A 25,056-nucleotide genomic window follows, 5' to 3' on the forward strand; every position below is an offset into this window, starting at 1 on the left:
CATGTCTAAGACAGAGATAAGGATTTATATCTCTGAGAAACAGGGTAAGAAATAAATGCGACTAAGGATCCAGCACACAGGAAGTGCCTAGAAAGTGCTGGTTTCCTTCTTCCTTCCTTCCTCCCTCCTGCTGACTGGTGATATGAATGACTTTGTGACCTAGAGCCAAGCCCAGTGACTATTTGGGGGCAGTCATGACCCACAGCCGCTGACTTGGTGGACAGAAGCCACATGCTGCCTCTAGCAGGCTTTCTGGGTCACTGCCCGCTGTGCTTCCATGTCCCTGCCCGGCTGGGCAGCCAGAAGGTCAAACACTGGTCTGCCTGGACTCCTCTATCTTGCTCATGTCTGTCTCTCACCCGGGGGAGGTGGGGAGGAATGTGCTCTCCATACTTTGCCCATGCCTCACTCACTTGCAGCTGTCCAACCACACGTCCCCGCCACGCAGCCAGGCCCCGTGATCTTGGTTCTTGTAGGCTGTGAAGTGTTTGATGATGGCTGGCTCCCGGGGCTTCAGTGGGTCGGCGTCCTGGTGGGGGCTGTATCTGGAACACACCGTGGGGAGGCACAGGTGACTGAGTTGTTGGGAAAGGGGTACCCTTGAACTGACTGCCTCTCTGGGTGGTGGTGAGCTTCTCTCTGCTCTTGGTACCCAGAAGACTCAGGCTAAAGAGCAATCAACCTGCCTATCCTGGGCTCTGCAATGAGCTTTCTGAGCCTGACACCAACGTCAGAGGTCTTCTCTTCAGGCGCCAGCCCCATGTAGCCTACAGACATGTCGCTTCTCGTTCATCAATGCCATTGAGGACCACTCCCCTCAACCCTGGCCCCAAGGTGGGGTCAAAGCCCCGGAGAAAGTTCAGACTGCCAGTCCTAACCCTGGCACTTGATGCAGACTGGGAAGGGGAGTCCGAGATGCCCTGCTCTCTATACCCCAGGGAGTAACCTTGATTTTGTGCCTTTTCTGGGCTGCTACATCTTAGCCACCAAATGGAGCACTGAGCCTGGATGTTCTTGACATCCAGGCCAGCAAAAATCTTCCACTGGGAGGGTCATGTCACTGGTGTTGCCTACTCTTGACAGAGAGCAAGCACCTTGGTCTGTTCAAAGGGTACAGATTTTCCTAACTACCTGGAGGTTTGGACAGCACATTTTAAAAGCAGCTCCTGGCCTTGGGCTGCACTCCAGATGTATGTATAGGTACAACCTCAATGTTTCTTCCTATTAAACTGATGGCAAAATTCCTCCCTTCTTTTCTCTTCTCTTCACCTTTTCTATCCCAGCCATGTTAACTTATTAAAAAGCAGGTATTGGATTTTGCTGATTTTTCTAGAAACCTCTTGAAATTTCTTTTTCCTTACAACTGCTAAGGCCTCAACCCTGACTCAGATTTGGCCCCACTCAGTTTTTCCCATAAAGTACCCCCAGCAGCTAGCTCCATGCACAGGACACAGAACGTGCCAAAAGATACTTGAAGGATGAATGAATGAATGGGCGAAGGAAGTGGGGCTGAGTCCAGAGGTCCCCGTGGAGTGCATGGACTCCCCAGGGTTGATTACCTGGCAGAGATGATGGAGAGGAAGGGCCGCTTATCCTTGGCAGAGGCCTGGGTGGTTTTGACCCCATTGTCTATGATCATGCCAGCCTGGGGAGAGGGGACATTTAGGGACACATTATTGTGGAACACAGGCTGCAGGCATCTTCTCACACCCAGCCTCATGGTGTACGCTTGAATGCTCAAATAAAACCAGCTTTGCTCTCAGAATGTATTAATAGAGATAGGGGGGTCTGCAGTGAGGAAGGTGAAGAACATGGATTGCTCTGCACGGCTCAAGTCAAATCTGGAATAAGGTGTTGGTATAGATAAGGATGCTGAGGTTTAGATGGGGTTAAGTGTTTTGTCCAAGGACATACAGCTAAGTCCATTACCAGAACTCACACTGCTTTGGGCAGTTATAAGCCCAGGTTCCAAATTAAAGACAATAGATATGCTGTCTTGGGAAATGTGTCTGCAATGATGCAAAGAAAATGCTGAGCCTAAGCTTTGTCTTTACCTTGGAGCAGGGGTCTTTGATCCTCCCCCAGTTTTGTCTCAGTTTTTGCCTGACTCAAGGGAAAAAAATCTCACTTTCTTATTTGGCCCCCAAGGTGTCCACTTTGTCAGCCCCAGGTGAGCGTGAGTCTGGGCAACTGAACAAGACTGTTCAGGGTAGCTCTGTTCAGTCTACCCTTAGGGCTTGATTCCCTCGGCCTGTTAGGAAGGTTTGAACACATCATCTCCTCTTTATATAACTGAGGACGTTGGCTACTGTGATCTTCAGCTGGCATGTAATTAAGCGGTGGGGAGGTGAATGAGTCAGGAGAAGTGGGGCTCCATCCTCAGCACTTCCCTCATGAGTGTGACCTTGGGTAAATCCCATCACCTCTGGGGCTTCAGTTGCAGCCTTTGTGAGATGGGCTGATGACACTGAGGTCCTGCTGTGAGGACCAAGTAAGACAGGCCAGGTGAAGAGCCTGGGGCAGAGGCCCCACACGGTGACATGGGGTCAGGGCTCACTGGGTGCCAGCACCATGCGCAGGGCTCCTCCCTGGCTCAGGCCTCAGAATCCATCCAGCTTGAGGGTCTTCTTTGTCCCCTTCCCTCCCTGCCACCTTCCTCGGGGCCCGTCCCTCCCTCTGTGCCCAGGAGTCCTGGCTACCATCCTCCCTTGAGTATTCCTCTCCTTTCCAGCCTCCCCAAACACCAGGGTCTTGTGTGGCCCAGCCCCCACTCATGGGGAGGCTTCTCGAGGAAGGGGTCGTGACAAGAAGCCAACACTTGTCTCTCCACAGCCCCTCTTCCCCACCACAGCTCCCATCCCCGCCACATGCGGTGCAAAGTCAAACTCAGGTGCCCCAAGCAGGGGCCGCCAGGAGGAGCAGCCTGAGTGATGGTGCTTCCTGCCTCTCCTTTTGGCTCCGACCAGTTGCCAGGTGGAGGCCAAGGCAGGAACAGCCACAGGAGAGCCTTGCTAAGGACAGCCAGGACCTGGGAGGCCATGGAAGACTGCTCTGTGTCCTTCAAGTCCAAGGCTAGGAATGCACTTGCTCCCGGCTGTCACCAGTGGCAGTTCTGGCTCTAACCCTGTGCGGGCCTGGGAAGCCTGACCAATGGGCTGGCAGGGAGGCGCAGTCTGGAAGCTCTTACCCGGTAGTTGGAGTGTGCTCGGTTGTTAAGGAATTTCCCCAGTGGAATGTGCTCTGAATAACCCGGGGAGTACATGCCGGCTGAGGGGCCCGTCGGGACGTGGTGAAAAATGAACCAGAATCCAGTTTCCTGGTGGAGGAGGACACAGAGGGAAAGGCACAGAATTCAGCGCCAGGGAGCTTCTTGTGGGGGTAACTGTATGGTCCAGACTTGGGGTGAGCCTAGTGCTATCACCCAAACGGCCCCACCCCAAAACACACCTGCAGGAAACAGTTAAAAGTATGAGGCAAATATATTTTGTGGGCAGGTGGGGTGTGGGGGTGGGTGGGAGTTCCATCCTGACTGTTAAAACCTTTCGTGGGGTCCTACTGTATCAGCCATGGGAAACAAATGGCTGGATTTCAGAGCTACCCTGGGGTCCATCACCAGCCCCTCTCCCAACACAGAACACAAGGGTCGCCTGAGCTTTTTTCTTAGCTTTTCCCTTTTATTCTGCAGACATGGAAGCTGAGGCCCAGAGACAGCAGCTGACCTGCTCAGGACCCCCAGGAAGGTGAGCAGCACAGAGGGCTGGGTGAGAAGCAGGCAGCGTAGACAGAATGGCATATTTGGACCATCTGCTTGTCCCTGCCTGACCTTCCTCCCCATCATCTGGTAGGTCATAGCACAAATCTTATAGGGTTGATACAAGGTTGATAAATTACTGGAGTTTGTGGGATTTCCCTGGTGGTTCAGAGGTTAAGACTCCACAGTCCCAATGCAGGGAGCACAGATCCAATTCTTGGATGGGTAATTAAGATCTCACATGCTGCATGGTGTGGCCAAAAATAAATACAAATAAATAAACTTGCACACACAGCAACGCAAAATAATTTTTTAATTATTAAAATTTTAAATTATTTTAAATTATTATTAAAGTGTGAAAGCAATTTTAAACTATTGGAGCTTAGAACACTGATTGCCAGGCATCTAACAATGAGTTATTGATCATGTTAGCTATGATAATCAGTGTGACAAAGGGCCAGAGGCATCACTTAAAACCGAGTCCACCTGGACTTCCCTGGTGGTCCAGTGGTTAAGAATCCGCCTGCCAATGCAGGAGACACAGATTTGATTCCTGGTCTGGGAGCTAAGATCCCACAAGCTTCAGGGTAACTAAACCTCTGTGCCACAACTATCTAGAGCCTGTGCTCCGCAATAAGAGAAGTCACTGTAATGAGAAGCCTTCACACCACAACTAGAGAAAGCCCGTGCACAGCAATGAAGACCCGCTGCAGCCAAAAACAGAAAAAGAAAACCAAGTCCATCTGCCTCCCAAGCTGGCCCTTCCCTCCTCACCCTGCTCCTGTCTGTGTAGATGTCTAGACTGGGGCTCAAGGCATACATATTCCACATGCCGGACCTGGCCGTCTCCTCTACCCCAGCCCCACCCAAGGCAGGGGTGTTTCTGCTCACCTCGGATCCTGCAGCAGCACAGTTTATGAGGTTGTTGTTGGGATTGGCCATCCAGAAGGTGGACACAGCACTGTGGGCAGGAGCAGAGATGGAGCGGCATCAGACGGAGGGTCACTGGCTCCCGTTCTGCCGCCGGGTTGGAGGGGTGCCCCCGGTCAAGGGCTCTAATGAAGCTTTGAGGAGCCTCTCAGCAGTGATTTGAGAAGCCCTTGATTTGATGATCTGAAGCCTAATTTTCTCATTAAAGTGGTATGCATTTACACCCCTAACATGCTCAGAATTTGAATGGGGTCTGGCTCTTGATGGTAGAAGCAAGTTTGTGGGTTAAATCTGAGATGGATCCTAGAATAAATGGAAATAAGGGGAACCCAGGAAAGTGGCTGTTTCTGAGGGAGAGACCCTGGACTCAGAAGGGTGATCGCATAGGAAGCTCTGTTTCTCTGTCTCTCTGACTCTCTGTCTCTCTCTCTCTCTGACTATTTCTGTCTCGGACTTTGTCCTGACTCTCATGTCCGGAAGCACACTGGACAGCTGGTACCCATGTGTACAGGCTGTGGGCGCTGAGGTGGCAACCTGCTTCCTCTCCTCAAAGGAGCCCTGTGTGTCACCCAGAAAAACCCAAGGATGAGAACAGTGGTCTCTCTGGACAAGACCGATGCCCATGAGGCCCAGTGAGAAGGGAGAATAGAAAACACACTGTGCCTGAGCAGCTGAGAGCCTCAGGTGGTTAAGGCTGCAAGGTCTGAGCCACACAGGAGCCCAGGACTGAGGAGTCAGAGGCTGGGTGGGAAGTCGCGTGAGGGAGATACTTACTTGCAGTCCTGCCGGGGCTTGGGGATGTACCCCGGGTAGGAGTCCTCTGTGATCGTCTTGCACATCTTGCTGTCACGGTCAGAGGGGAGGAGGGTTCCAGACTTGACGAGGAGGCCGAGACAGTGGTCAAATGTGTTGCGCTCTTCTGGTCCATCTTCCGTGAAGAAGCAGTGGCCCAAAGAGTTATAGCCTACAACATCCTTGACCTGCCGGGGTCAAGACAGGGAACAGGTCACCCAGCAACACCACTCATTTGCTCATTCATCCATTTCACACACATGCACAGCCTCAGGCGCCACCAGGCTCTGAGAGGGGCACTGGCCATTTGGAAATGGACCAGACATGGGTGTTGGGCCTGGGGAGGGTGGGACAGGGCAATAGAGCCGGACTTTAAAGTCCCTTGCAGCTGGGGGTATTGTGACTGAGGCTTCCCGGGGTGGGGAAAAGGACGAGATGTTAGAATGGGCCCACGAGGAGACTGTGGACGAGGTCCTGTGAGCCTAACCTGGTGAGGACACAGCGAGTACACTGCTTACGAGGACTTAGAGGATTTCACCAAGAGGTCCCCCAGAAAGGGTGGTGGGGAGAGTGCCACCTGGGGACAGCACCTGAGCCGGGCCAGGTGGGCTTACTGTAGTAAGAGTGGCTCCTCACTCTGCCCTCACCCATAGACCCAAGCCAGCTTTGAAGCCCACAATCCATATCAAGCCTCATCTGAGAAAGCCAGAAAGGGTTGCAAATTCCAGCTCTTCAATATCCTTGGAATCACGAAGTCAGGGGGCTAAGCCTAGAAACCACCTGAAAACATGGAGAGGCCTGGGGTACAGTCTCTCAGACAAGTCTTTCAAGCTCTCTCCAGCACACTCTCCCCACTTCACAATGAAGGAGTCCAGCTCCAGGATCTCCAAGGCCCCTCTGGGTCTGAATCTCAATGAACTCATCGATCTGAGAGCTAGAGGGTCCTCAGAGGGCCTCTGGGCAGAGCTGTACCTTCTTGACTCTGCTCACCAGCATCCCTGACAAATGGGCATCCTGGTTCAGTTGAATGGCCCAGACGAGATGCTGGCTACCTCCCAAGGTGCCCTGTCCACAGTGGGGTGTGAGGATGGCAAGAAGCACCTCACTACCTTGACTGAGATCTTCTGTCCCCATCCCTGACCCTGGGTCCCGACTGCCCAATGACATCACCCAGTGAGGGAAACTGTTGCTCCTCTATGACATCTTTCAACCTGATGCTGCAACAGGCCTTGGAAAAAATTAATCTATCACCCCCACACATCTTCCCCTCTAGCACTGCTACCATTCAAGAGGTAATCCTGTATATTATCGGATGTTCAGCAACATCACTGGCCCCTACCCACTAGATGCCAGCAGAACCTTTTCAGCTGTGACAACCAGAAATATCTCCAGACATTCATTTCCAAGTATCCTATTGGCATAGGCTTCCCCAGTGATTGAGATGGTACAGTATCTGCCTGCAGTGCAGAAGACATGGGTTTGATCCCTGCATTGGGAAGATCCCCTGGAGAAGAAAATGGCACCAACTCCAGTATTCTTGCCTGGAGAATCCCATGGACAGAGGAGCCAGACGGGCCACAGTCCAAGGGGTCAAAAAGAGTCGAACATGACTTAGAGACTAAACAACAATTCCACTGGGAAAGGGAAGTGACAAAATTGCCCCTGTCTGAGAAGCACTAATCTAGGGTAAACACCCCACTTCCCTCCGAAGTGTCTTCTACAACAAATCTTACCTACTCCCCCAACTCTCATGCAGCCCTGCGCTAGGAGCATCTGGAACTAGGACCCTTCATGTCCCAGCACTGGCCTGGGCACTTATACCTTTTAATCTTGCTGAAATCTTACATAATTCAATAACGATATTTATTATTTTAGAGATGAGGAAAATGAGACTCAGAAAGGTTGAGTGATTTGCCCAAGGTCATGCAACCCACATGTGTGAAACCAGGGCTGAAACCCCAGTTTTCTGTGTCCATCCACCCGTAAGGGTGGGTCACAAGCACAGCTGCCCTGTGCCAGGCAAGCTCTCTGTTCTCTCAAACAAGTATCACCCCCTTGATCTTTGATAATAGGCAAGGGCATGGTCTTGAATGCTATTTAGTCCCTCAATAAGCATTTTAGCCAATACCAAGGTCATGCAATGGGACTGCTTCCTTTCCTCCTAGTGAGCAATGCAAGTTTCTTATAAATAGCCTGAGCAGACAAGCCTGGGAGGAAGAGGTGAGAAGCATGGGCTGCTCGTCCTGGCAGGGACATCTGAGAGCAAGTTCAATGCCTTCACTTTACAGAGGAGGACACTGAGGCCCAGAGGAGGGCGGTGGGGCCATGTTCAGACCTGGGCCTCCTGCCTGCTGCCCACAGTTCCTCTTAAATCCCATGCACCCAGTCGCCCATTGTCTGGATCATACTTTGGTTGTCATTCTTTGAATCCAAGTGAATAATGAATACATTCTTACTCTAACAAATGGCTGAAAAAGAAATTCCCTCCTCTTGAGTTGTGCTCTGGAGAGAAAAATCCTTATTGAAAGGAACAAAAATAACTCCTGTTTGCTGGGTGTGAAATGCTTTACATATATTATCTCATCCAATCCTCATCCAAACTACTATTCCCTTTCAACCAATGACACCGAGACTTAGAAAGTTGCCCAAGTCCCTTCTCTTGCAAGGATGGATGGAGATTTGCTTCTCCATCTGTCTGATCTAAACTTTGTGTACGAACCAGTTCTCAACAGCACCAGAGAAAAAACGCTGTCGTTTTTTCTAAAACAGTGTGATAAGGTAGAAGAAAGCCCTGGGCTGGGAGTGGGAGGCACAAGTTCAAGTTTGGCCTCACCACAGACTTGCTGTGTGATTTGCGAGTGTCCTTAGGGAGACTTCTGAAATCCCTTCCAGCCCTAACACTGGATGACGGTTCTTCCTTAGAACAGTTCCTAGAATTGAGACCCTTGAACTGTGATACGGCTTGAGATGGGTACATATAGATAGATGACAGATATGTAGGTGGATAGACAGATGTTGCTGTTCAGTCTCTCAGTCGTGTCTGAGTCTGTGACCCCACCATGGGCTGCAGCATGCCAGGTTTCCCTGTCCTTCACTCAAACTCATGTTCATTGAGTCGGTGATGCCATCCAACCACCTCATCTTCTGTCATCCTCTTCTCCTCCTGCCCTCAATCTTCCCCGCATCAGGGTCTTTTTTAGTGAGTCGGCTCTTTGCTTCAGGTGGTTAAAGTACTGGAGCTTCAGCTTCAGCATCAGCCCTTCCAAGGAGCATCCAGGGTTGACTTCCTTTAGGATTGACTGGTTTGATCTCCTTGCAGTCCAAGGGGCTCTCAGATAGACAGCGAGGAGCTGGATAAACAGACACACACACATGGACACGTGGTGTACCCACCGAATCCTCATGTTGGCTGTCTGGAAGCAATATGTGCCCTCCTGACCATTCTCTTGCCCAAACTGCATTTTCCCCTTGTTCCTCTGGATAGCTTCCCTCATGATTGAGATCATGAAAGTGATTCCTGACAGCCGTTTTAAGTCTTCAACTGTTGTGAAGTGGAGTGTAGGCATGAGATTTTGAGGGGTAAAATTCCTCAGCTCTTAGGACCTGCTTCAGTTAGAGTGACCCATGGAGTTTATTGTCTCAACCAGGACATTTTTGAGAGTGAAAGTGGGAACTATTAATACCAATTAACTATCAACTATTAAATATAATTGACAATTATTACATTAATAATTATATTAACATAACTACTAATTAACTATTATTTATTAGTAATTGATTTAGGGACAACAGGTGTAAACTGGAACTGTTCGATGCAAATCAGGGCATAGGGTCACCCCAACTATGAGGACTTCCTCTTGCAGCCTGCATAGAGTATGAAAAGGAAATGACTGAAACAAATACAAATAGGGGGAGTGGATGGGATGCATTGGGAGACTGGGATTGACAAATAAATACTACTATGTATAAAACAGATTTATGCTGATATATGGCAAAAGCTGTCACAATATTGTACAGTAATTATCCTGCAATTAAAATAAATCAATTAATTTTAAAAAACAGATAACTAATGAGAACCTACTACATAGCTCAGGGAACTCTACTCAGTGCTCTGTGGTGATCTAAAGGAGAAGGAAATTCAAAATAGAGGGGATATATATGTATGTATAGCTGATTCACTTTGCTGTATAGCAGAAACTAACACAACATTGTAAAGCAACTATACACCAATAAAAAGTAATTTAAATATAAAACAAATACAAACAGAAGTGAACTGTATACCTGATTCTGCCTTCTAGGGTGAGTATGATATAATTCGTCTCAGTGAGAAACTTGGCCTTAAGTATGACCTTATTAAAAGGAAGACTGTAATTTCTGAGCTTCTGCCATTTCTGCCTCCTCTTTTTTTTTTTTTTTTTTTTGAGCTGCTAAGGAAAACAGCTTTGGAGTAGGCGGTGATTTGTTTTGCAGCCTGTGTTAATGAGCTGCACCCGTGGCGGATTCATGTTGATGTATGGCAAAACCAATACAATATTGTAAAGTAATTAGTCTCCAATTAAAATAAATAAATTTAAATTAAAAAAATGAAAATGCAGATATAAGTTGGAAAAGGAAACCAAGAACTCAATCATTCTGCCTAACAAGGAAAAGAGTGAGTTTCTAAGGTGGCCCAGGACAGGTGGGGAAGGGCACTGCAGGGCCCCCACAACCAGGTAGAGGGAGGGAGGGCTGGAGAAGAAAAACCAGTCTCTCCATTTCCAGTTGATGTCTGTGCTGATCTGTGATGCACACTCCGCACCACCCCGCCTCGGCCCATCTCCTTCCCACTCTGCCAGGAGAAGCCCTAGCCTCTGAACCTTTGGGGGAAAACAGGGCCAAGGGTCTGTTTTCCTCATTTGAGCTCAGAAGGGAAGGAGAGATGAGAGCAGCTCGTGAATCAAGAAATGAGTAAGGGACTTCCCTGGTGGTCCGGTGGTTAAGAATCTGCCTGCCAGTGCATGAGCCACGAGCCTGATTCCTAATTCAGGAAGATCCCACTTCCCCTGGCTTCCCCACAGTTTTCGTCTCTATGGAGATGCCCCCTTGCAGCACTGCCCTGATAGAAGCCCCTGAGAGCAGCCCTCCAGCCCCACCCACAGCACTTTCCGAGCTCTAACCACCCCCCAGTCCAAATGAGCCTGTTTCCCACACGAGGCTTAGAGAGGATGAGTAACTTGCCCAAGGTCCTTAGCTCAACACCTGTGGACCAAACCTTTCTAGACTATGCCCCCAAACCTATGCTGTCCCCTTTATACTGATGAGTGGCCCTGCTAGGAGAATTTACTATAACGTACTAGGAAGTGGTGGGCATGGTGTAAACCAGAGCAAAGCCCACCTTGGGGCGGGGGTGCTATGACTTTGCCCCAGTCCATCATGGCCAGGCAGGAATGTGGGTCTAGTGTTGCCAATTCAGCCTACTTCTCAAAGGAAGCCAAGAGTCCAAGATTTTATGTGAAATCTCTCCATTTTCAAGTGATAAAAACTCATTCAAATGTTTCTTTAAACACTTAAGCCAAATAAAACACATCTGGCCACTGGGTTCAGTTTGCTGGGTGCCATTTTGTGACATCCGGTTTAAAAGTTCACAGAGGATGTGAGTTTGGTCCATTGAAAGAAAGTTCCATTTCATGTAAAATTATCAAATGTTTCTCTAAACATGATACAAGCCAAACAAAACACAAACTGGATTCAGCATGCAGGGTGCCATTTTGTGAGGTCCAGCTTTAAAATTATGGAGGATGTAAGCTGAGTTCACTTAAAGAAGGATCAACTGAGTGTAAAAATTATCTGTGCAAATCAAGACAAGCCACACACACACACATTCACACACAAACTTACTAATGAAGGCATTTCCCCCAGTGCTTATTGCTCTGAAGACACTCGGTTCAATAGAAGAAAAAGGGAAAGGGCCCACTCCTGCCACCACTGCAAGCCCGTCAGGCAGGCTTGGCATGACCCCTGCCTCATTTGCAGTTAAGCAGATTCATCATGACGCACAGTCATGGAATGGTCCTTGGGCAAACCAGGGAGCAGAAGAGCTAGACTCCCTGTGGCCACTGAGTGCTCACCCATCTCTGTAGCTTGGTGCCCTTTAGCAAGGATACACCCTTATTTTCTCCTTCTTTTTTGGTGGGTTACCTCTTCTCAATTGATATTGTTCTCAAGTTTGAGCCAAGGATGGTTCCACCCCCAATGGCCCTGGACCAAGTGACTAGATCTAAAACATCCCACCATTGCTAATGATCCCTGGGCCCAGCAGTAAGCGATTGGCATCAGGGAGGGAAATGAAGGAGATGAAGGGGCTCTGGACCCCTTGCTGCCCCGGGAAGGAAGTGCTTACCAACAAGCCATTGGAGCCATGGACAGTGACACAGCGGGAGAACGTGTGGTGGATGGAGAGATCCTTGACATACGTGGGTGGGTCGTAGCCCCCCTTTTCATCCACGTCGCCTGCCAGGTGGAAGTGAATTGGGTACTGACCAATCAGCTGCTGGCCCATGTGCTTCAGCTCCACGCCCTCCAGGTGTGCGGCCTTGAATCCCAGTGCAAACTGGGGGAGCAGAGCCCAGAGTCAGAAGGGGTCCATGGGGTTGCTCCCTGACCCCCCTCGCTGGTGCCACATTTCAGAAATGCACATACACGTGTTGTCCTCAGAATGTTTCACTGAGCCCCACCTCAGGGACTCAGTTCATCAAGGACATTCTCTGCAAATGGGTTGAGATGTCTGACTCTTCCTACCTCACTGGAGACGGGGTGCTGCTGATAATATCGTGATGAGCAGGGCAATGGATTGTGTGGGATCAAGAGGTGCAGTGGGAATGTGCGGTGTCTGGGGTTTGCCTCAACCTTCTTTTCCTGCCTCCTAAGCTACTGAGCATTATGAGAAAGGGGTGACCCTGAGATAACCTGGGGGAGGCTAGCAAGAAGCATGCCCTAGGAGGGTTAGGGAGTCCAAGAGAGGATGGACCCTGGGGCAATAAGAGCCCAGGTTGTGGTCCACCATCTGAGGTCCTCTCCTGGCTGGGGGAGGGGGAAGCTGAGTTTGGGGTCTTCATCAGCCCGTGACTCTAGTAGTGTGTGTATGAGCTGTAGGGTGTTCCACACGCTTATGTCATAGTACACTCAGAGCCAATTCTACACATTTCAAAGGACCCACTTGATCGCAATGAACGTCTATACTCCAGGAACTCACCATGAAAGCACAGTTCAAAAACAATTCCTGCCCCAGGTTGAACTCTGTTAACTTCTACTAGGGAAGGATGACTTCAGGACATGCTAACCATTCCTTCCAAAAACAGGTGCCCATGGAAATGCCGACTCTAGCAGTGGCTGCCCTGGAGAGCTGTGTTAAGAATGATTCTGGGTCTAGTTTGGGCAAAGTGGGGAGGAGTGCTCTGGTCACTCAGGGATTTATTTACTCTCAAGATGGGAAACAGGATTGTAGCAGCGTAAGTGACATAAACCTGCTATTTTTGCTTTAATCTCTCTAATGATTTTATACTACCACCCCTGCCCCCTCTCCTCCCCAGACACTGATTGGAAATATGTAGAAGTGGTATTGGAGGGTGCAGTGACTGGGATGCACTGCTTGAATTTAACAAGCTAGAGATGCTAGAAATCTTATTATATAGACCCCTGCGACAAAAAGAAAATTGTCTTACCTATGTCAGCAGGGACTCCATGATGAACTGTTTCACTCAGTTATTCCTTTCTGTTAGATTACTAAAAAAGTCTTATCCTTAGAGCATATGAATTTAGCTTCAAAAGAATTATTTTTTACAAAACCCCAGGGTATACTGTTATTCTACCAGTTTTAACCTCAAATCACTGGAAGCAATGGCTTCATGAAGGAGGCTGGCATGTCTTAGGATCTTCAATATGCTAGGTATAGGCACTTTATAGAGAGATGCTAAAGAAATTCCCCTATGAGCTGAATGCTAGGAAAACATGAGCTCCAGTGAATTGATACAATTTTTCTTTGTTGCGCAATGAGAACCCCTGTAGCTCATCATCTCTGCCTTGGTCTTGAGTCTCTACTGGGAAACTCACAGGTAAATGTGAAGCTAGAACTTCTAGTTCTCCCTTGCTTATCACTTTCTCTGTATTTTAACAGTGTGCATTGTGCTAAGTCGCTTCAGTCGTGTCCAACTCTTTGCGGCTCCTCTGTCCATGGGATTACCCAGGCAAGAGTCATGGTGTAGGTTGCCATATCCTCCTCTAGGGGATCTTCCCAGCCTAGGGATCGAACCTGAGTCTCTCATGTCTCCTGCCCTGGCAGGCAGGTTCTTTACCACTAGCACCACCTGGGAAGGATCTATTATAAATGTGACTTTGTGTGAGTTAAATGCCTCTTCTTTTAGAAAGTCCTCAGGGTTAACTAATGAAGAAAGGGAATGAAAGCCATGATTGAAAATTGAAAACCGTGAAGGCAGGAAGCACAGTGTGATGGGTGCCACATACCTGGGGAGTAGATGTTCCTCATCATCTCTCTCATCCCCAAGCACTGACAGGTGAAACTGCACACCAGTATAAAATACACAAGACTCCTCCAGCTTCCAGAGAGTACCCCTCTCTTGATCCTACCCCTTGCCTCCCAATCCCTTCCCTACCAAGCACCCCTGCCCCCAGGATGGCATTGTGTGAATCCTCCTGGTTGGGTTGACGGACTCTGCCAGGTAGATTTGTCGTACCTTGATGTGGCCCCCAAAGGTGTCGAAGTCAAAGAAGTTGCAGAGGTGGTTGCTGTAGGGGTAGCACTCATCCTCCACCTCCCCCATCACCACGATGTTTCGGCTCAGGAGTCCCACCTCGGCACGCATGTCCACACCGTCGATCTCCTCCCCGATGTGCAGGTACCTCGGCTTGCCTACGGCAGAAGAAGGGAAGCAGGGAGCGTCAGAGGTGCTGCCTGTATCCACCGTGCCCAGGGCCCGCCAGGCGCTTCCACTGCTTCTGTGGCACATGGGGTTGTCCATGACCCTGAGCCCCATTTTATAGGAGAGTGAAGCCCAGGGAGATGCAATTACTTGCCTGGATGAAGAGCCAGCCATGAATGCTCATGTCTGAAGCCCATGGCAGACATGGCTATTTGTCCCCTAATTCCTACCCCCTTTCCACTTGTCAGTACTAGAAACTTCTATGTTAGCTGACACAAGACGCCCCGGGACAACCATACTCCCTAGCCTCCCCGCAGGTCAGCGTGGTCAGAGGATGAGCAGAGGCAAAGCGTGCACCCTGTAGGCGGCTCCCACTCTCCCCCGGGGCTGGGATGTGGGCACTGGTGGTGGGCCAGCCTTGCCTGTGTGAGAATATACCCTGGAAATGGTACAGCAACCAGAGGGAAGAAACCTGGGCTCTGGATGATCCCACAGAACTCACGCCCTAGACTGCCTACCAGTTGGGTTTCTTACGGACACAAGACGAATCCCCTCTTCAAAGCCACTGTGATAAAGGGAAGCCGAGCATGCTGCAGTCCGTGGGGTTGCAGAGTTGGACCAGACCGAGAGACTGAACAACAACAAAAACAACAGGCTGCCTTTCAATTCAGCTCGTCCCTGAGACTGCTGACCTGGCTCCTAGGTGCTGTCTCTTTCTTCTGAGGATGTAATTATAGACAGCAACAGTCTCTTGTGCTGATTTGTAGCCCGAACCATACCACGGACACCGCTTGGCTTTCACTGTGACCTTGACTAGAGCAGCAGGGCAAAGAGCTCGACCCCTCAATACCACTGGTGCCCACGTGCAAAGGCTGTGGTTGCACTGAGCCCTGAGGAGCACCCGCCGACAGTGACCTCACCCTGCCCTCTCAGTCCCAGGGAGGGCTGGCTCCTCTGTCCAGTCCTTCACCTAGCTTACATCCCGTGGGTGGGTCTGCACTTTTTCAGAGGATGTTTATTGCCTTGGATTTCTGCAGACTCAGGGAGGTGGTGGTTTCTTTGAAGCATCTCAGTTCAAGATGCGATACCAGTGCCTGGCAAAGCTGAGAAAATATTCCCTTTGGAATTGGTATTCGCCTCCTCCAGCTACAGTAACAACTGACCACAAATTTAGTGGTTTAAGACAACAGAAATTTCTTATTCTTTTTTGGTCATGCCATGTGGCATGTAGGATCTTAGTCCCCCAACCAGGGATGAAACTCATGCCCCCTGCAGTGGAAGCACCGAGTCTTAACCACTGGATCATCAGGGAAGTCCAAAGACAACAGAAATGTCTGACAGTCCTGGAGTTCAGAAGTTCAAAATCCATTCCACCAGGTTACAGTCAGAAGTCGACAGTGCTGGTTCTGTTGGGAGGCTCTAGGGAGAGTTTGCTCCTGGCCATTTGCAGATCCAGACAGTGGTCAATGTTCCTGGGTTGTTGTTCAGTCGCTCGATCGTGTCTGATTCTTTGTGACCCCCTGGACTGCAACACGCCAGGCTTCCCTGTCCTTCACTATCTCCTGGAGTTTGCTCAAGCTCATGTCCATTGAGTCGGTGATGTCATTCAATCATCTCATCCTCATCCACTTCTCCTCCTGCCTTCTGACTCTGACCTTACTATACCTCTCTTTTAAGGACCATTTGGGGCTTCCCTGGTGGCTCGGTGGTAAAGAATCCACCTCCAATGCAAGAGACGTGGGTTCAAGCTCTGGCCTGAGGAAGATACCACATGCTGCGGACCAACTAAGCCCGTGTTTCACACCTACTGAGCCTGTGCTCCAGAGGCGGGGGAACCACAACTACTGAGCCCAAGTGCTGTAACTACTGAGGCCCACACACCCGAGAACCCATGCTCCATAACAAGAGAAGCTACTGCAATAAGCTTATGCATTGCAACTGCAACTAGAGAGCTGCCCTGCTCGCCACAACTAGAGCAAAGCTCATGCAGCAATGAAGACCCAGCACAGCCAAAGTAAATAAATAAATACTTTAAGGACCCTTTTGATTTCACCTAGCCCACTCAGATAATCCAGGCTCACCTCCCATCTCATGAGCCTTAAGGACATCAACCAAGTCCCTTTTGCCACCAAGGTAATATTCACACACGGCTCCAAGGAGCACAGCACCCTGCCCAACTGCCCGCAGGATGGACAGAGTAAAACCCAGACTCTTGTGGGCTTATCCACCATCACTCCCTCACAGGCCTTTCTGCTCCAGCCAGACCCCACCACCCATCCTACCCACAGTGAGCCTCTGCTTTTTTACATCTTAGAGATTTTACCTAAGCTGCTCTCTCTGGCCAGGACAGCCTCCTCCCTTTGTCCATGGAGTAAATCACTTTATTCCTCAAGATCTAGCTCCTTTTCAGTGAAGTCTTCCCCGACCGTCCTCAACATCAGCTGTGGATCCCTGAACACGACATTTAAGCTCCCTGAAACTCAGACTCTATCTACACAATGGAGACAATCATAGCACACATCTCAAAAGGTAGAGATAGCTGTGAAATGAATTAATCCAGGGAATGTGCCCGGAACAGCCCTGGGCACATGCTAGGGGGCTAGGACACGTGCAGCTATCCCCAAGCAAAGGCTTGACCTGAGGGCTCCCACCACTGGCTTCACACTTATGATGGGAGCTTTCTCCATTCCATGGGCTGGGGTGGAGGGGTGGAGGAGGGAAAGAAGCCAGGGGTAGGGGGGACTTCCAGGTGGATGGAGGCGCTGTGTTGATTAGAGTCCTGGGAGCAGAGGTGGGAAGACAGACTGAGAGCTGGGAGAACTCTCCAGTCCCACCGCCTCCTCCCCCGCCTGCTGTGGGGCTCCCTATCAGGGCTCTGACAGACCTCACGGCTGCTTTATCTGCCCTGCCGCTGTGTTCACAGGCCGCTCCCAGGCCGTGATGCCAGGGAAGCTGTGCACTCTGCTTTCTCAGCATCCTGTCCTGTCTGCAGAATTCTCCCAGCCGGCCTCCACCCACCCTCCCTTCCTTCTCTAAGCTCTGATACAGGAAGGCCTAAGGAAGGGGGTATTGAGAGCGGGGGTGGAGTGGTTGGGCTGGGGGTGTGGGGTAAAGCAGGCAGGCATGGCCAAGTTGGATTTGTCTCAAATAATCCAGAAGGGCTGTGAGCACAGACGAGGGGTGGGAAAGGCGTGGGGTGCAGAGGGACCCACACAGGAATAAAACTCTGACCTTTCTGAGTGCTCACCCTGCGGCTGGCCAGGTTCTACAATGCCCCCTCTCTACAGTGCCGTCATGGCACAGGACACTCTGGGCTCAAGAGAAAAGCGAACATCGAGAATCTTCCACCCTGTGCATGTGGTTCCTGACCTAACATGATCCAGGGATTCTGGGGGAGGGGGCAGTGGGGCTTGCCCTTCTCAGACCATGGGAACAAGCCCAGAGAGACTTGGGCTGGAGGGTCCCTGAGAGGCAGATTTAAGCTATAGAGTGCCTAGATTCCGCCTCCTGTCTAGTCATCTTTGAGTGAAGATGCTGAGAGAACATGTAGCCTTTGAACTTGGGAGCTCTGAGTCTGAATCTTGGCTCATATCCTCCAAGCAGACTTGTTAGGTCTACAACAGCAGCAATCCCCAGAAAGTTCTGAGATGAAGGGCATGCTCTACTCCGTGTCATCTACTGGCCCCAGGTGGTCACTGAACTCTTAAAATCTGGCTAGTATGACTGAGGAATGGAATTTCCTTTTTAAAATTAATTTTAATTACATTTATATAGCCATAAGTGGTTGGTGGCTGCCATAGTGGAAAGCATTAGTCTAGACATTTAATTTCCATGAAGAAATGAAGAAGATGTTTCTTCATCTGGGTCATGGAGAAAACAGTAGCTTCCACCTTGTTATGTTATCATGGAGAGTGAGAAAGATGGTTCATGTAAAGTGTTTAGCATATTGTAGGAAACTCAAAACATGTTAATACTATTTAACAGTAGTATTACTTAAAAGTGTGTGTGTGATACTGGGTGGTTACAAGCAAAGTGGGAAGTGGAGAATGAAAACAGGGTAGAAAATTGAAGACATTTCCCATTGCCATGTCAGGAGGTGTTGGGAATCGCACTGTGGTTGGCAAAACTTGGAAATTTTTTTTTCAGATGATTCACACGTTTTCATGACTTTGTTATCCCCATCTGTTTCCCATCAGAAAAGCCTTAAAATGCAAAAAGCCCTGTTTACTGGAATCTGGGGGCAGTGAGGAAAGAGGAGTCAGGAAGGCTGCGTCCCGCTCTGCAGCCAGCCTGGGAGGAGGACACAGAACGGCAACCGGGCGGTGGCGCCATTCTGGAAAAGAGCAAAGCAGCTGGAGTCCCTGCTCCACATCACTGGGGGATGGACAGCCGGGGGATGGACAGCCAGAGGATGGGCTTGGAGCCGAAGAGGAGAAATGAGGGCCTCCCCAGGACAGACAGGCAGACACATACACACACCTTACAGATACCCTTCCCTGGGACTTTTCTCACTGGGGGTGCTGTTTTCACAAAAGCCCTAAAGCTTCTGAGCAAGATGGTCCCACCCTTGCTTAAGGGGGCATAGGGGAGGCTGGGTTGTGGGACTTGGAGATACAGACATGGGCAGTCATGAACCAAAGGAGCTTGGAGGGTCTGACATGGGGGGTATACGCCTCTCTACTCACTCTTTCCTCCTTGGTCCTCCCAGGACCTGGAGCAGCACCATCTCACACTCTGTCCAGCCTGAGCAGTCTTCAAGAAGCCCCTAGAACCACTGGTCAAACACTGCCATGCTCGATCATTTACCCCTGAACCATGCTCTGGGGCGAGGTAGAAGTGCCCTCATATCACACAGTTCCCGTTCTCAAGGTCACTCATGGCACTACCTGCTGCCCTGTTAGGTCCTGTTCATGTTGGAATCTCCCTCCAGACCTAGAGGTGCCCAGCACTGAGGTGCAGATCGGGGCTGGTGTGAACAGACCAGGGCCTCTTCCAGCGGTGCTCCTTCTTCTCTCTGCCTGAAGGCTGGGCCTCAAAGGCAAGCTTTCACCTCCCTAGAAGCCACAAAGGCAGCCCCAGAATCAGGGTCACCTCACAGAGGGTAGTGACAAAGCTCAAACGTCTGAATGCCACTCCTGCCAAGCGTCCCAGAGGACACCTGACATCCCAGAAGGCCTGTCTGCCTCTACTGTCCTCGGGAGACACAAGTCATCCAAGGAGGACCCAAGGGTCTGGCACTCACTAGGAATTGCTTCCCTTGGTGCCATCCTGTAAGTGGGGAGCTAGGAAGTCTAAGAAGCCATTGCACTTAGAAGAAAGCCCCCAAATTCTTTCTCAAGCACACTTCCACTAGCCAAAAAGACTGTGTTGAATTTTACTTTTTGTAGTTTTGTTTCTAAGATAATAGATACTTTCCATATGTTGGTTATACTTTCTCAATCCATAGTATTCTTCTACCCCTAGATTCTAATACTTCTTTAGGTACAATGGTCCTGTGGCAGCTGATATAGTTAAAAAAATTTATTGGGTTATAGTTGATTTACAGTGGTATGTTAATTTCTGCTGTACAGCAAAGTACATCCCCTCTTTTTAAAATTCCTTTCCATATAGGCCATTACAGAGGACTGAGTAGAGTTCCCTGTGCTATAGTAGGTGCTTATCAGTCATTTTATACACAGTAGTGTGTATGTGTCAAGCCCAATCTCCCAATTAATCCCTCCTGCTCTTTAGCCCCTGGTAACTATAAGCTTGTTCTCTACATCAGTGACTCTATTTCTGTTTTGTAGATAAGTCCATTTGTACCTGTTTTTTAGATTCCACATATAGCAGCTGATATTTTTAATGCCTAGTATTGATTTTCCTTTCTCTGCTAATACATCTCAATTTTCCTCTGGGGAGTGACTGTATCCATGCAATGCAGTCTTCGAAGGACAGTTAATGATGGTGTCCTAGCCAGAGGGTGAGCACGTGAGCCATCAACCCAATCAATGCTGTCTCCCTGGAAGGTAACTTTCAAGCACCATGTCCCAGGACATGCAAATAGTGATGCCTTAAGGAGGCTGCCCATGCATTCCTGCACCCCAGACCCCCAAAGCTGCCCTATTTCTGGTCCTTGTTTGCAGTGTGACTGCCCAGCTTCTATTTAGCTCTCTAAGTTGAATAGTTTCCCAATTAATTCCTATTTTGTTTAAGGTAGTCGAATTGGATTCTGTCACTTACAAGCAACAACTCTAATCAATACATGACTCCCCTCCCCAAAGAATAATTGACCTGGACTATAAACAAGGTCTCTTTTTACATCTTTGTTGTTGTTTAGTCACTAAGTTGTGTCCAACTCTTTGTGATCCCATGGACTGTAGCCCACCAGGCTCCTCTGTTCATGGGATTTCCCGGGCAAAATTACTAGATGGGTTGCCATTTTCTCCTCCAGGAGACCTTCCTGACCCAGGAATCAAACCCTCATCTCCTGAATTGGTAGGTGGATTCTTTACCACTGAGCCATTTGGATAGCACTCTTTTTACTTCTAACCATCTATAATTCCAGTAACCTCACATAACATAAATAACAAGGGCATTTAAGTCAAGATTTAGGAGAAGAAAAAGGAAATGTAAAAGGTAGAGAAAGAAGATATTTACATTTTCGTGGTAAGTTAAATTATTGCTAACAAATATTCACTCCCTCCCCTCTGTCTTAATGGGAGAAATAGAGCTCCACATTCATGTTGAGCTGGACCATATGACCTATTGGAAGGTAGGTGTGAGAGGGTTCAAGTTTGGAGCTCAGGCAGGCCTTAGGAGTCCTCCTTGATTCTGTTCGCTTCTCCGCCATGAATAATATGTCCTTGGGAAGATGAGAGTCACATGGAACGACCCGAACCCAAACCTTGGAGCCAAGTTTAGTCTAGAAAAGCTGAACCCTATAGAGCCTGTAGATGCACTAGTAAGAAATAAAAGTTTGCCATGAAATTTTAAGAAATGTTGTTGTTGTTGTTGTTATGTAACGTTATCATGGCTATAGCTGACTGATACAAATTTGTTTTTATTTCAGTCAACTTTAAGCCTAGCAATTTTCAGTTTCATCTAGCCTAGGAAGGGGTAAGTAAATGTCCTACCTGCTACTTTGACCTGGTTGGGGGCACAGGTTCTGCAGGGGAGCACCTGGAACTCTTCTGCCTGGTACATGGAATAATCGGTACTGGCAACAACCAGGGTGTCCCCAGGCTTCCATGACTGTACATTGTCTTCCAGATGCAGGATGGTGCTGTTCACATTGGTGTCGATGGTGACGGTGAGTTTGGGCCTCACTATAACCCAAAATAGGAGAGACTGAGAGATAAACCTTTGCTCCTGGCAAACTTCCACCTCTTCCCTTACCCTCCCTATATCAGTAAATGCCAGGTTTGCCTATCCAAAACCCAAATCACCAGGCTCGCCCCGAACCAGTCTTGGTATGGGGTTTTTTTTTATTTGAAGTCATCAAAAAACCCTACCAGAAAAGAGCCATTCATTAGCTCCGGGCAGGGGAATTTTCCACTAACTCCTTAGCTGGAGTTAAATGGGGCTGTCTCTCCACACCCACTTTGCAAAAGATGTAAAACAAATATAGTTTCTCTCAACTATTATTTACAGTAGCTGTCAGCCTTCTCTTCCAAAAAACTCCCATCCCTAATGACTGCCTTCTGGAGATGGCCAAGTGCCCTTGAGAAGAAACCGACCATTTCCAACCCTTGCTAACAAGCACCTCGGGAACTGGGTTTAAAATAATAGCATCCAGAGAGGCCATGGGCTGCGTATCTCTGGGGGGCGGGGGCGGGCTGCAGGAAGGTCAGCTCCGTCCACGGCACCCTGGTTGCCTTGAGTAGGCCCTTCCCCTTCCTGAAAGGCGTATGGGCAGGGTGGGGCTCTACTGGCTCCTGCCAACTCCGAGGACCCTCCCACGGTTCCTGTGTCATAGAAGGGCTCTCCATCGAGAACTTGGCAGGAGCGCCATGTCACTGAGATGCCTGGAGGCGGCTGACCCCGCCATCCAAACTCACAGTGCATAGCTGCCAGCTGGAGGAACCGAGCCACGGAGGCAAGAGTGTCCCCAGTAAGGGGCTGCTTACCAGGCTTTCCGCACAGGAACCGCACACGGTAGCTCTGGCAGGCCTGGCCCCGGTCGTAGCACACAAACCTGTAATCCTGGCCTCTTTTGTAGACAACCTCAGTGGTGAGGTTGACTCCATCCAATGTAGTGGCCTGGGAATGGCACAGAAATTACAAAGTCATTTCTCTTTGTAAAGAAGGAAGGTGATGATTAATGTTACAAACATATACTCACAAGTCTAAAATTGCTGCTGTGAAACTTATTTACAATGGCTTTAGACTATTATTCTAACATTTCCTCTTCTCTATTCTGTTATAAGAAGGGCAGCATGAAGTCACAGGGTGGATAAACATCTTGCCTGGGGTCCCACCATATTTGGTATCCAAACCAGTGAGTGACTATACTGGGGAATGGTTTACAGAGTGTTTATCACCACCACATGCTCTTTTAAGAGCTGGGCGGGCTGCTTTCTACAACTTGTACCAGTCTCCTCCACCAGTTATGTCCACAGTGGCCAACATTTACTGAAAACTCATTGGATCAACCTGCTGGTGCCCAAATGTGACTCCATATCCTGTGGGGAGTCTTTAAAAATACTCTTGCTGGGACTTCTCTGGTGATCCAGTGGTCAAGAATTCTCCTGCCCATGCAGGGGACACGGGTTTGATCCTTGGTCTGGGAAGATCCCACATGCCTCGGAGCAACTAAGCCTGTGCACCACAACTGCTGAGTCTGTGCTCTGGAGGCGGTGCGATGCAACCACTGAGCCCATGGGCTGCAACTACTGAAACCCGAGTGCCTAGAGCCTGTGCTTGGCAGCAAGAGAAGCCCTAGAGTAGCCTGCACACCTCGACTAGAGTAGTTCCCACTCACTGCAACTAGACAAAGCTGATGCAGCAGCCAAGACCCAGTGCAGCCACCAAAAAAAAAAAAAAAAAAATGCTCATGCCCAGGCCCCATCCTCAGGGTCTTGGATTTGATTGTGTCTAGGGTACAACCTGGACATGAAAACTTTGAAAGGCTGCCCCAAGTGGTTCCAATGGGAAGTTAAGTTTGAGAACCCCTTTTGTAGTTATAGAGCTCCATACATTTTTTTTCAATTTGTTTTTTATTCTTTGGCCTCACTGTGCACCACATGAAATCTTCGTTCCCTGACGAGGGAATGAACCCTCACCCCCTGCCTTGGAAGTGCAGAATCTTAACCACTGGGGGCCACCAGGGAAGTCCCTGAGTTCCATACATTATTGCATTCCCTCTTCCTGGCACTGAGGTCTATGAGGTTTTAAGGATCTGGAAACATGCTCAGAGAGGTTGGGTAATTGCCCAGCATCACACAGCTGGTAAGAGGCAGGGCCAGAGTCTGAATCTGGACTCATCCAGTGATAGATGTGCGCTGGACAGGTGTGCGGTGCCTCGCAGTCCCTCGCGCTGCTGTTCCTACTGTCCTGCGTTCAGTGTCTGTCTCCTACCAGGGGGGTGATGGGCTCTGGAAGGGCCAGGTATTGCTTCTTCCCTGATCTCAGCATCCAATCCAGGGCCAGGCACACAGCAGAGTCCCAGCTGATTGCAGCTCCAAGGCCAGGTAGAGAATCTTAGGAGTGGGTTCAGAGGAGGGCACAGTCGCTGCCAGCTGGGGCTCACCCTGGGACCGGGGTGTGTCTGCACCACGACAGTGGCTGTCATCAGAGACTTGCAATTTAGAGCAAGGGCCGCAGCTGTTGTCCTTTTCAGCACAAAGACCAAAGGGACCAGGGCTGGGCAAATAGCAAAGCGAGGTATAGTCCATCTAAAAAAGGGCGGGGGGAACTTTTAGGAAACATTGTTTTGAACCCAGCAGATATCCGTTGTCTGTGGTTTGGGAGGAGAGCTGTGGAAATGTGAGTTGAGCCAGAATAAAAATTCAGGCCTTTCCTGCAGGCAACACGCTCACAGTCCTTATCTGGGGAGGTTCCTGCAGCAGAGAGGCAGGCACTGCTGACTCGCCCTTAGAGGAAATCAGGAAGGCGCACAGGGATTTAGGTGCAAGTTCAAGGCCACCTGACTGTCAAGCCCACTCCTCTGACTCCCAGATCTTTCCCCTTGAGGCCAGCATGTTTTTCAGTAGGACATCCCTGAATATTGAGAACTGAGCCTAAAAACATCATCCAGGGGAGCTGGACATTTTTTAAGGTACAACATCCAATAAAAATGTCAAGAAAACCTCTATTCAATTTTATTGTTTTTCTTTTTCTCTCTTTTAAATCATAAGAATGACCTCAGTTTGGGATAAGAGTAAAAAGGGCTCTCCCACTGTTCAGTGAACTTGATCTTCACTTTAAGTAGACACAATGTGATTGTTATTCTTGATAATAATTATAAAATAACTAGCAATGTCATAGGCTTCCCTGGTGGCTCAGTGGTAAAGAATCCGCCTGCCAATGCAGGCGATGCAGGTTTGATCCCTGGTCCGGGAAGATCCCCTAGAGAAGGAAATGGTAACCCAAAACAGTACTCTTGCCTGGGAAATCCCATGGACAGAAGAGTCTGGCAGGCTACAGTCCTTGGGGTTACAAAAGAGTCAGACATGAGTTAGCGACTAAACA

The 25,056-nt window shown here is 49.3% G+C and overlaps 1 protein-coding gene across 2 annotated transcripts in view; it reads right to left on the reverse strand.

Moving 5' to 3' along the window:
• The window catches only part of LOC120875530 (cell migration inducing hyaluronidase 1), a 160,986-nt gene that overhangs the window by 26,110 nt on the left and 109,820 nt on the right, over positions 1 to 25,056 (reverse strand). For both annotated transcript variants that reach the window (XM_040257396.1, XM_040257397.1), the window contains 9 exons: positions 22,494 to 22,626; positions 21,501 to 21,692; positions 14,203 to 14,378; positions 11,853 to 12,062; positions 5,456 to 5,661; positions 4,643 to 4,712; positions 3,188 to 3,316; positions 1,560 to 1,645; positions 414 to 545 (listed from right to left, as the gene is read on the reverse strand). In XM_040257396.1, coding sequence (XP_040113330.1) covers positions 414 to 545; positions 1,560 to 1,645; positions 3,188 to 3,316; positions 4,643 to 4,712; positions 5,456 to 5,661; positions 11,853 to 12,062; positions 14,203 to 14,378; positions 21,501 to 21,692; positions 22,494 to 22,626 — 1,334 coding nt within the window. The remainder of the gene's footprint in view (positions 1 to 413; positions 546 to 1,559; positions 1,646 to 3,187; positions 3,317 to 4,642; positions 4,713 to 5,455; positions 5,662 to 11,852; positions 12,063 to 14,202; positions 14,379 to 21,500; positions 21,693 to 22,493; positions 22,627 to 25,056) is intronic.

Source organism: Oryx dammah, unplaced genomic scaffold (assembly GCF_014754425.2).
Source record: "Oryx dammah isolate SB20612 unplaced genomic scaffold, SCBI_Odam_1.1 HiC_scaffold_16, whole genome shotgun sequence".
NCBI lineage: Eukaryota > Metazoa > Chordata > Mammalia > Artiodactyla > Bovidae > Oryx > Oryx dammah.